Genomic DNA, 11,936 nt, shown 5'->3' with positions numbered 1-11,936 from the left:
TTTTTTTTTTTTTTTTAATTGTGCTTTAGGTGAAAGTTTGCATTACAAATTGGTTTCTCTTTCAAAAATTTATACACAAATTATTTTGTAACATTGGTTGCAATCCTCACAGTATGTCAGCACTCTGCCCCTTTCCACCCTGGGTTCTCCATGCCTATTCGTCTAGTTTTCCCCTCTTCACATCTTTGTTTTTGGGCAGGTGTGGCCCATTTGGTCTTGTATACTTGATTGAGCTAAGAAGCACATTCCTCACGTGTGTTACTGCTTGTTTTATTTGAAAAAAAAAAACAAAAACCGTTGCCGTTGAGTTGATTTTGACTCATAGCGACCCTATAGGACAGAGTAGAACTGCCCCATGGAGTTTCCAAGGAGCACCTGGTGGATTCGAACTGCCAACCTTTTGGTTAGCAGTTGTAACTCTTAACCACTACACCATCAGGGTTTCCGTTTGTTTTATAGGCCTGTCTAATCTTTGGCTAAAAGGTGGATTTCAGGAGTGGCTTCAGTTCTGAGTTAGCAGGGTGCCCAGGGGTTCCTCCAGTCTCTGTCAGGCCAGCAAGTCTGGTCTTTTTTGTGAATTTTAATTTTGTCCTACATTTTTCTCTCACTCTATCTAGGACCCTGTATTGTGATCACTGTCAGAGCGGTGGTGGTAGCTGGGCACCATCTAGTTCTCTGGGCTCAGGCTGGTGGAGGCTTTGGTTCATGTGGTTCATTAGTCCTTTGGACTAATATTTCCCTTGGGTCTTTGTTTTTTGTTTTTATTTTCCTTTACTCAGGATGTAATGGGACCAATAGCTGTATCTTAGATGGCCGCTCACAAGCTTTTAAGACCCTAGATGCTACTCACCAAAGTAGGATGTAGAACATTTTCTTGATGAACTAGGTTATACCAATTGACCTAGATGTGCTCCGAGAATGTGAACCCCAGCCCTCAGCCCCGGTAACTTGGTCCCTCAAGGTGTTTGGATGTATCTAGGAAGCTTCTATGACTTTGCATTGGTCAAGTTGTACTGACTTCCCCTATATGTGTATTGTCTTTCCCTTCACCAAAGTTAACACTTGTTTAATATGTAGTTAGTGATTTCCCCCCCTCTACTCTCTCTCATAACAATCAAAGATGGATTTTTTCTGTGTGTAAACCTTTTCTTAGGTTTTTATAATAGTGCTTTCATTCAATATTTGCCCTTTTGTGTTTTCACTCAGCACAGTGCCTTCCAGATTCATTCATGTTAGGAGATGTTTCTCTCTAATTCATCATTGTTCTTTATCATTGCGTAGTATTCCATTGTGTGTACGTACCATAATTTGTTTATCCATTCATCTGTTAGTGGGCACTTAGGTTGTTTCCATCTCTTTGCTGTTGTGAATAATGCAGCAATGAACATGGGTGTGCATATGTCTATTCATGTGACAGCTCTTATTTCTCTAGTATATATTCCTAGAATTGAGATTGCTGAATTGTATGGTATTTCTATTCCTAGCTTTTTAAGGAGACACCGTATCATTTTCCATAGTGGTTGTACCATTTTACACTCTCACCAGCAGGGCATAAGAGTTCCAGTCTCCCCACAACTCCTCCAACATTTGTTATTTTCTGTTTTGTTGATTAATACCAGTAATATTGGGGGTGAAATGGTATCTCATTGTAGTTTTGATTTGCATTTCTCTAATAGCTAATGATCATGAGCATTTCCTCATGTCTGTTAGCCACCTGAATGTCTTCCGTGGTAAAGTGTCTGTTCATATCTTTTGCCCATTTTTAATTGAATTATTTGTCTTTTTGTTGTAGAGGTATTGCAGTATTTTGTAGATTTTAGAGATTGACCCTTGTTGGATATGTCATAGCCAAAATTTTTTTCCCAGTCTGTAGCTTCTCTCTCTACTCTTTTGGTGAAGACTTTCGACGAGCGTAAGTGTTTAATATTTTGGAGCCCCCAGTTGATTAGTTTATCTTCTGGTGTTTGTGCATCATTAGTTATGGTTTGTATTGTATTTATGCCATGTATTAGGGCCCCTAGCGTTGTCCCTATTTTTTCTTCCACGATCCTTATCATTTTAGGTTTTATATTTAGGTCTTTGATCCATTTTGAGTTAGCTTTTGTGTATAGTGTGAGGTATGAGTCCTCTTTCATTTTTTTACAGATGGATATCCAGTTGCTCAGTGGCCGTTTGTGAACTAACAATCCCTTTGGATTGTTTGCCTATTTCAGCAGGCGTGGGAAAATTGAATAGTATCTGGACACCCACCCCTAATATGGTCTGTATCCACAGATATTGCAATGTACTGTGCCTCACATGTGACAGTATAGATGATAAGATGCTTTGCTATCAGTGATGTTTTTTAGAAAATGATAGGTCTTTATGATTGTGACTAGCTATGTATTAACTCTCCATCCTTCAGACCTATAAATAAAATCTGAATCAGCTTGGTTTTTACTGCATTGTGGTGAAATTAATACAGTTAGTCATGTAAATTCACATTATGACCCATAGTCAAAGCTCAGAGAAGCTCTAAGATTTATTCTTGAGTTTTCCTTTCTACCTCAATCCAAATTTCTTTATTCTTCATCCATTATCCTTCTGTTCAGTAGCACTCCAGCTTTGCCTTGTAGGCTGTTTCTTCCTCATTCTCTTTCCTTCGTATCTATTCACATGGAATTCTAATTGTACCGACTTTACAGTGTAAAGACTTTATAGAGTCAGATCTCCCACATCCTACAGTTTTGTTGCATGCTGCTTAGTATTGTCCCTATCTGTGCTTTGATCTGGTCAGTTTGAGATTTCTTTTTCTCGTCTTCTCAGCTACCAGTGACAGGCATGTTTGTAGAAAATACAACATCTTACCCTTTCTTGTGTCTGGGACTTGTGTGTAGAATTTTTGTTTTGATCCGTGTTGGCTTTTTTTCTATTTAAAACTTAGACTGTGTCTACACCCACACATCAGCTACCAGGCATCACTAGGCTAGTAGAGTGGTAATCAAATAAAACCAGGCATCTGGTGATTCCAACTTCCATTTCATTTGAAGACTGATTTCAGAAACGCGTAATTTTCTTTCTTTATCTGGTAAGTTATTTACAGAGTACACTGAAGAATGGAGTACCTGGACTACTTACAAAGTACCAAACTGTTGAGGTCACAGAAAATTATTTCTGGAAGGCACTTTTAAAAGTCATTCTAGTCCCTAGCTCCTGTTTTACAGGTGAAAAACCTTAGGCTCAAAAATGGGATATGTCTTATCCTAAGCCGTGTAATGACTTAGTAGCAGAGAATGACCTAGAACAGTTTTGAATTCCTAGTCCAGCATTCTTTCCGCTCTGCTGATGGCTGTCTGCCAGGTACATGGGTACAGGTTGGTGCTTACTACAGGACTACGCTGACTGCAGTGGCTCTTCCTGGTGCTGTGGAAAGCACCCTCTGCTTTTGTTCAGTCTGATTCCATTTATGGAAAAAAGCAGTAGAGCTTATACACAAGGTTTATAATAAAATAATAAAATCTGCTGTTGTCCGAAGTTTCTTAACTTTTAAAAGCTATCTTCTCTCCATTTCCAATTTTCCGGTATAGTTATTATTTATTTCAATCCAAATAATGAGAGTTTTCTTTCACTACAGTTGATTCTCAGTTTGAACTTTGGGTATATTTGCTAATATTTAGAGACTAGTGAGGTCGGGGGATTGAACTGCTATTATTTCGAAAGTGAAAGTAACTCTGGGATTTCCAGGTCAGTATGGCAGAATGAGCACACTCAAATCCTATCCCTTCCATTCCAAAACAGGGAAATGATGGGTAAAGATTTTTTTTTTTTTTTTTAAACACACAGCCATAACCAAAAACGAGAAAGAAAGTCTCTTTGGGCTAGTAATGAAGAGAAAAGCCAGTGTGGTAAGGGAGCTGTGACTGGATACAGGCAATGGGAACTAGGATTTTTTACAAGGATCCTGTCCACGTACAGCGTGAGTCAGGAACCAGAAACACACTGTACTATCTGCAGACGAGCTGGGTTAGTTCAGCTTGTCCCAGTAGTGTCACAGCTAGAAATAAGCTCCTAGCTCCTGACGAGAGTAGGGAAGGCCAGGCAGAAGCAAGCAAGCCCAGGGACCCACTCAAGATAGAACTGAGTCCCAAACCCCTTCTGGAATCACAGAACTCCAGAACTGGGCTACTTAGAAGGGGAGAGAATCCAGAACTACCAACTTAAGGTCTGGTGTAAGGCAGGCAACTTATTGGGTCTAAGCTGGGACAACTTGAAACTATCCTACAGGGTTAGGTACTCACATTTAAAACAATCAGAAATTGAGTGCTCAAAGATATTACAAAGAATGTAATAAAATTTAAAACAGTGGAAAGCAAGTCAAGAAACTCAACAAGTGAGAGAATAGTAGAATAATCTGAAGAAGGTTAAAAATAGGTTAAAATTTTCAACATACAGAGTTAGCATCCACAAAATAAAAATAACAGATAATGAACAGGAACAGAAAAGTGTGAGAGAAAACCAGTTAGAAATCTTGGAAATTAAAAATATAATATTGAAATTAAAAAAATACGATATTATAAAATCCAAAACAATGAAGATCATGGAAGAAAAAAATAGGGACAACGTTAGGAACCCTAACACTTGGCATAAACAGTATACAAAAGATTGTAAAGAATGTAGAAGAAAAACTAGATAACTGGGAACTCCTAAAAATCAAACCCCTATGCTCATCCAAAGACTTCACCAAAAGAGTAAAAAGATTACCTATAGACTGGGAAAAAGTTTTTAGCTATGACATTTCCGATCTGCACCTGATCTCTAAAATCTACACGATACTGCAAAAACGCAACTAAAAAAAGACAAATAACCCAATTAAAAAATGGGAAAAGATGTGAACAGACACTTCACTGAAGAAGATATTCAGGTAGCTAACAGATATATGAGGAAATGCTCATGATCATTAACCATTAGAGAAATGCAAATCAAAACTACAATGAGATTTCATCTCACTCCAACAAGGCTGGCATTAATCCAAAAAACACAAAATAATAAATGTTGGAGAGGCTGTGGAGAGACCGGAACACTTATACACTGCTGGTGGGAATGTAAAATGGTACAACCACTTTGGAAATAGATTTGACACTTCCTTAAAAAGCTAGAAATAGAACTACCATACGATCCAGCAATCCCACTCCTTGGAATATATCCTAGAGAAATAAGAGCCTTTACACAAACAAATATATGCACGCCCATGTTTATTGCAGCACTGTTTACAATATTAAAAACATGGAAACAACCAAGGTGCTCATTAACAGATGAATGGATAAATAAATTATGGTATATTCACACAATGGAATACTACGCATCAATAAAGAACAGTGATGAATCTGTGAAACATTTCATAACATGGAGGAATCTGGAAGGCATTATGCTGAGTGAAATTAGTTGCAAAAGGACAAATACTGTATTAAAAAAAAATACTGTATAAGACCACTATTATAAGAACTCGAGAAATAGTTTAAACAGAGAAGAAAATATTCTTTGATGGTTACGAGAGGGGGGAGGGAGGGAGGGAGGGTGGGAGAGCGGTATTCACTAATTAGATAGTAGGTAGGAACTACTTTGGGTAATGGGAACGACAACAGAGAATACAGGCCAGGTCAGCACAACTGGACTAAACCAAAAGCAATGAAGTTTCCTGAATAAACTGAATGCTTCGAAGGCCAGCGTAGCAGGGGCAGGGCTTGGGGATCATGGTTTCAGAGGACATCTAAGTCAATTGGCATAATAAAAATTTATTAAGAAAAATTCTGCATCCCACTTTGGAGAGTGGCATCTGGGGTCTTAAACACTAGCAAGCGGCTTTCTAAGATGCATCAATTGGTCTCAACCTACCTGGATCAAAGGAGAATGAAGAACACCAAGGACACAAGGTGATTACGAGCCCAAGAGACAGAAAGGGCCACATAAACCAGAGACTACATCAGCCTGAGACCAGAAGAACTAGATGGTGCCCAGCTACAACCAATGACTGTCCTGACAGGGAACACAACCGAGAACCCCTGAGGAAGCAGGAGAGCAGTGGGATGCAGACCCCAAATTCTCATAAAAAGACCAGACTTAATGGTCTGACTGAGACTAGAAGGACCCCGGTGGTCATGGCCCCCAGACCTTCTGTTGGCCCAGGACAGGAACCATTCCCAAAGCCAACTCTTCAGACAGGAATTAGACTGGACAATGGGTTGGAGAGGGATGCTGGTGATGAGTGAGCTTCTTGGATCAGGTGGACACTTGAAATTATGTTGGCATCTCTTGCCTGGAGGGGGATGAAAGAGTAGAGGGGGTTAGAAGCTGGTGAAATGGACACAAAAAGAGAGTGGAGGGAGGGAGCGGGCTGTCTCATTAGGGGAAGAGCAATTGGGAGTGTGTAAAAAAAAAAAAAAGAGTATGTAGCAAGGTGTATATAAGTTTTTGTGTGAGAGACTGACTTGATTTGTAAACTTTCACTTAAAGCACAATAAAATTTTTTTTAAAAAAATACAATATTATACTAAAAGTACAGGTAGAACCAAACACAGCTTAAGAGAAAACTGGTGAACTGGAAGATAGAACTGAGAAAATCTTTCATACGCAGGTTGACATAGGGTTGGATGGAAAAAAATGGAAGAGAAGTAAGATGTGGAAGATAACCTCAGAAGCTCTAACACATATCAGCTAGAAGTTGCAAAGGAGAAAAGGGAAAGAATGAAGAAGAGACAGTTTTACAAATTACAGCCAAGAGTGTTTCCAAAAATGAAGTTGGAGCCCTCAGAATAGAAAAACCCAGGAAAAATAAATCTGTAAAGCAGGATAAATAAATCTATAACTGCATATATGACAGTGAAAGTATAGGGCATTAATGATAAATAGAAAACCTTAAATGCTGGATGGAGTAGATAATATACCAAGGAATAGTAGTCAGATTGGTTGTAGACTTCTAATTAGACACAATAGATGCCAGAAAACAGAATAGTATCTTCAAACTGCTGTAGAAAAACAAAAATGAACCTACAATTCTATACAGTGATTTATTTACACAATGAGAACAAAGTAAAGGCATTTTCAGATACACAAGGGCTAATTTCTCAACCCACAAAGCCTTGCTGATGAAAGAACTAAAGAATAGTCTTCAGGAAAAAGAAAAGTGTAGAAGGGAGTAGAGTATAAGGAGTAAAAAATTGTAAAATATGATAAAACTAATATTTTCTCTTTTATGTTTAAAAAGGTAGAACTAAAATTCTAGCAATAAAAATGTGATGTTAAAGATGTAAAAGTATGCTTGCTTTACTCCAATAGAGAAGATACAGATTAACTTTAAACTTTTAAAGAAAAAAAAATTATTAAATAAGTGTGTTAAATGTAGGAGTAGCCACTAAAATAATAGAAATGTAGAAATAGAAGGTACAGCACCCACATCGGTAAAGAAAAAATTGATAATTTTAAAAATGCATTCAGTCCATCCAATATAAGGCAGGAAAGGAGATGAAAAGAAGCAAAGGAAAAACATAGTAAATAGGAAATACAAAATAAAATATGTAAGTAATACTAAAGAATGTAAATTCATCTACAAAGACAGGGATACTCATACTGGATTATCCTACTATATGCTGTCTTCAAAATGACACTGAAAGGTGGAAGATGGAAGGATGGTGATTTAGTTATCTAATGCTGTTATAATAGAAATATCACAAGTGGATAGCTTTAAGAAACAAAATTTTATTTTCTCACAGTTTGGGAGGCCAGAAGTCCAAATTCAGAGAGCTTACGTTTGGGAAGGGCTTTCTCTTTCTGTCGGCTCTGAGAGAAGGTCCTTGTTTCTTGGTTCCTTGGGGATCTTCACATGGTATGGTGTCTATCTTCCTTCCCCCATCTCTGCTTCCTCACTTCCTTGCTTAATCTGCTCTTTTCATATCTCAAAAGAGATTGACTCAAGATACTAATACTGTCTCATTAACATAACAAAGAAAACCCATTCCCAAATGGGATTATAACCATAGGTATAGGTGTTTTTGTTTTTTTTTTTTATGGGTATTAGGATTTACAACACATATTTTTTAGGGACACTGTTCAACCCATAAAAAAACCTGTTGCTGTCAATTTGATTCCAACTCATAGTGACCCTAAAGGACAGAGTAGAACTGCCCCATAAGTTTTCCAAGGAGCACCTAGTGGATTCAAACTGGCTGACCTTTTGGTTAGCAGCCATAGCTTTTAACCACTGTGCCACCGGGATTTCCATAAAGGATGAGAAAAGAAATATATGCAAATGCTAACCAAAAGAAAGCTGGCATATCACATTAATATCTATAAAAAGATAATTTTAAGCAAAAAGGATCAAGTGACACATCTCTTAACTTGTAAAAAAAAAAAAGAAAGAGTAATCTACCAAGAAGGTATAAGATAATAGGATGTAGACGCTGAACATTTAATCTCAAAATATCTAAAAAACTGATACAATCACAAAGAGAAATATATCCACAGTCAAAGTTGCAGATTTTAAAATAGCTCTCTCAGAAAACAGTTGGTCAAACAGACAAAAATACTTAAGGACATAAAGGATTTGAACAACATAGTTGATCAGCTTGATCCAATAGATATAAACACACATGGACTACATTCTCTGACTACAGTGCAATACCATAGTAAATTAAAAATCAGCATTCACTCATTCATCCAACAAATATTTGTGTGTCTTAACATTTGCCAGACATTGTTCTAGGCATTCATGAGAGAGCAAAATAGACCAAGATCTGGGCCTTGTGAAGCTTACATTCTAGTAGGGGCAGGAAGGAGCCAGCATGAAGTAAACAATAAGCATACTCAGTAAAATATATAGTATGTTAGACACCAATGGTTTAAAAAACAAAAGGAGAGCTGGATAAGAAGGTTTGGGTGGAGAGAGGACAGGGTGTAGCATCAAATGGGAGAGTCTAACTATGAGCGGAAATCAACTTGATGGCAACGGGTTTTTTGGTTTTAAGTAAATACCACTGATAGGTTGAGATTTGAATAAAGATTTGAAGAAGCTGAGGGGAGAAGCCGTACAGTTATCTAGAGGAAGAGCATTCCAGACAGAGGGAGCAGCTAGAGCAAAGGCCATACTATGGGAAAGTACTCGTACATATAAGAAATTATGATAGAGAATAGTAGGAGAAGGAATCAGATCGTGTGGATGTAGGGTGTTGTAGGCCTTTTGTCATTTGTTGTTGTTGTGGTTCCAACTCATAGCAACCACAGAACGAAACACTGTCTGGTCCTCCACCATCCTTACAATTGTTGTTATGCTTGAGCCCCTTGTTGTAGCCACCATGTCAGTCCATCTCATTGAGGGTCTTCCCCTTTCCTGCTGACCCGTAGTTTACCAAGCATGATGTCCTTCTCCAGGGACTGATCCTTCCTGACAACATGTCCAATGTATGTAAGACGCAGTCTCACCATCCTTGCTTCTAAGGAGCATTCTGGTTGTACTTCTTCCAAGAAAGATTTGCTCATTCTTTTGGCAGTCCATGGTATATTCAGTATTCTTTGCCAACACCACAATTCAAAGGCATGAGTTCTTCTTCAGTCTTCCTTATTCATATTCCAGCTTTCACATGCATATGATGTGACTGAAAATACTATGGCTTGGGTCAGGCTTACCTTAGTCTTCAAGGCGGCATCTTTGCTTTTTAACACTTTAAAGAGGTTCTTTGCAGCTAATTTGCCCAATGCAATGAGTCTTTTGATTTCTTGACTGCTGCTTCCATGGCTGTTGATTGTGGATCCAAGTAAAGTGAAACCCTTGATAACTTCAATCTTTTCTCCGTTTATCATGATGTGGCTTATTGGTCCAGTTGTGAGGATTTTTGTTTTGTTTATGTTGAGGTATACTGAAGGCTGTGGTTTTTGATCTTCATCAGTAAATCCTTCAAGTCCTCTTCACTTTCAGCAAGCAAAGTTGTGTCATCTGCATAATACAAGCTGTTAATGAATCTTCCTCTAATCCTGATGTCGCGTTCTTCTTCATACAGTCCAGCTTCTGGGATTATTTGCTCAGCATACAGACTGAATAAAATATGGTAAAAGGATACAGCCCTGACACACACCTTTCCTGACTTTAAACCACTCAGTATCCCCTTGTTCTATGTACAGGTTCCTCATGAGCACTATTAAGTATTCTGGAATTCCCATTCTTCACAATGTTATCCATAATTTGTTATGATCCACACAGTCAGATGCCTCTGCATAGTCAATAAAACACAGGTAGACATCCTTCTGGTGTTCTCTGCTTTCAGCCAGGATCCATCGGACATCAGCAATGACATCCCTGGTTCCACATCCTCTTCTGAATCCACCCTGAATTTCTGGCAGTTCCCTGTCAATATATACTGCTGCAGTCACTTTTGAATGTTCTTCAACAAAATTTTGCTTGCGTGTGATAGTAATGATATTGTTGGATAATTTCCACGTTCGGTTGGATCACCTTTCTTGGGAATAGGCATAAATAAGGATCTCTTCCAGTAGCTTGGCCAGGTAGCTGTCTTCCAAATTTCTTGGCATAGTTGAGTGAGCACTTCCAGAGCTGCATGCATTTGTTGAACCATGTCAGTTGATATTCCATCAATTCCTGGAGCCTTGTTTTTCACCAATGCCTTCAGTGCAGCTTGTACTTCTTCCTTCAGTACCATTGGTAACTGATCATATGCTACCTCTCAAAATTGTTGAACATCGACTAATTGTTTTTGGTATAATAACTGAGTATTTCTTCCATCTTCTTTTGATGCTTCCTGCGTTGTTTGATGTTTTCTCCATAGAATCCTTCACTACTGCAACTCGAGGCTTGAATTTTTCTTCAGTTCCTTCAGCTTGAGATGTGCCATTTACTCTGAGTTAAATGGGGAGCCATTGCAAGATTTTTAATTAAAGGTGTGACATGATCTGACTTGAGTTTTAAAAGGATCACTCTAGCTGCTGTGTTAAGATTAGACTGAAACAAGGGTAGAAACCTGGAGTCTATTGCAGTAACCCTGGCAAGAAATGATAGGGGCTTGTATCAAGTGGTAGCAATGAAGGTGCTGAGAGTTGATAAGATTCTGGATATATTTGAAGGTAGTGCCACCTTTTCCTGAAGGGTTGCATGTGGGATGTGAGAGAGAGAGAAATCTTGGATGACTCCAAGGTTTTTTGCCTGAACAACTGAAGGATAGGATTTTCATCAAATCAGGTGGGGGATGCTGTAGATGAAGCAGGTTGGGGAGGGAAACGAGCAATCCAGATTTGGATATGTTGAGTTTGAGATATGTTTTAAATATCCAACTGAAAAATTTGGCAGCTGGATATACAAGTCCGTGGACCATTTAGATGGTATTTAAGGTGATGAGACTATATGAGATCATGGAAAGACAATATAGAGAAGAAGGACCAAGGATGAAGCCCTGGGCTACTCCAACATTGAGAGATTGGGAAGAAGAGGAGATACCAGCCAATGGAGTAAGAGGAAACCCAAGGACTATGTGGTGTCCTTTCCAGTGTGAGTGAAGAAAGTATATCAAAGCGGATGGAGTGATCAACTGTGTTGACCATTGCTGATAGGTCAAGTAAGATAAGGACTAAGAACTGACTATTGGTTTTGGCAACATGGAGACCAATGGTGACCTTGATAAGAGTGGTTTGGTGTTATGGTGGGACAGAAAGCCTCATTGGAGTGTGTCTAAGACATAGTGGAATGAAAGAAATTGGACATGTTGAGAAAAGATAATTTTCTTAACAAGTTTTTCAGCAAGGAGGGGGTCAAAGAAATGGAGTAGCAACTTTAGAGGAAGTGGGGTCAAGAGAAAGGTGTTTTTTAAGATGGTAGTAATAGCTGCATGTGTGCCAATGGGAATGATCCAGGGGAGAGCAAAAAAATTGATCATGTAGGAGGGAAGATGAGGAATAGTAGT

At 38.5% G+C, this 11,936-nt stretch overlaps 1 protein-coding gene across 10 annotated transcripts in view; it reads left to right on the top strand.

Annotated features, from left to right (window-relative positions):
• Nucleotides 1-11,936, top strand: part of PPP1R12B (protein phosphatase 1 regulatory subunit 12B) — a 268,308-nt gene that overhangs the window by 195,291 nt on the left and 61,081 nt on the right. Inside the window, exon 20 of one of the 10 annotated variants that reach the window (XM_064273388.1) lies at nt 2,146-5,482. The exons of the other annotated variants lie outside the window; for them this stretch is intronic. Coding sequence (XP_064129458.1) covers nt 2,146-2,178 — 33 coding nt within the window. The 3' untranslated portion in view covers nt 2,179-5,482. Of the gene's footprint in view, nt 1-2,145; nt 5,483-11,936 lie in introns of those variants that run through there. 10 annotated transcript variants of the gene reach the window in all.

This window comes from Loxodonta africana, chromosome 20 (assembly GCF_030014295.1).
Source record: "Loxodonta africana isolate mLoxAfr1 chromosome 20, mLoxAfr1.hap2, whole genome shotgun sequence".
Taxonomy (NCBI): Eukaryota; Metazoa; Chordata; class Mammalia; order Proboscidea; family Elephantidae; genus Loxodonta; species Loxodonta africana.
This window is presented reverse-complemented; position numbering and strand designations above follow the sequence as displayed.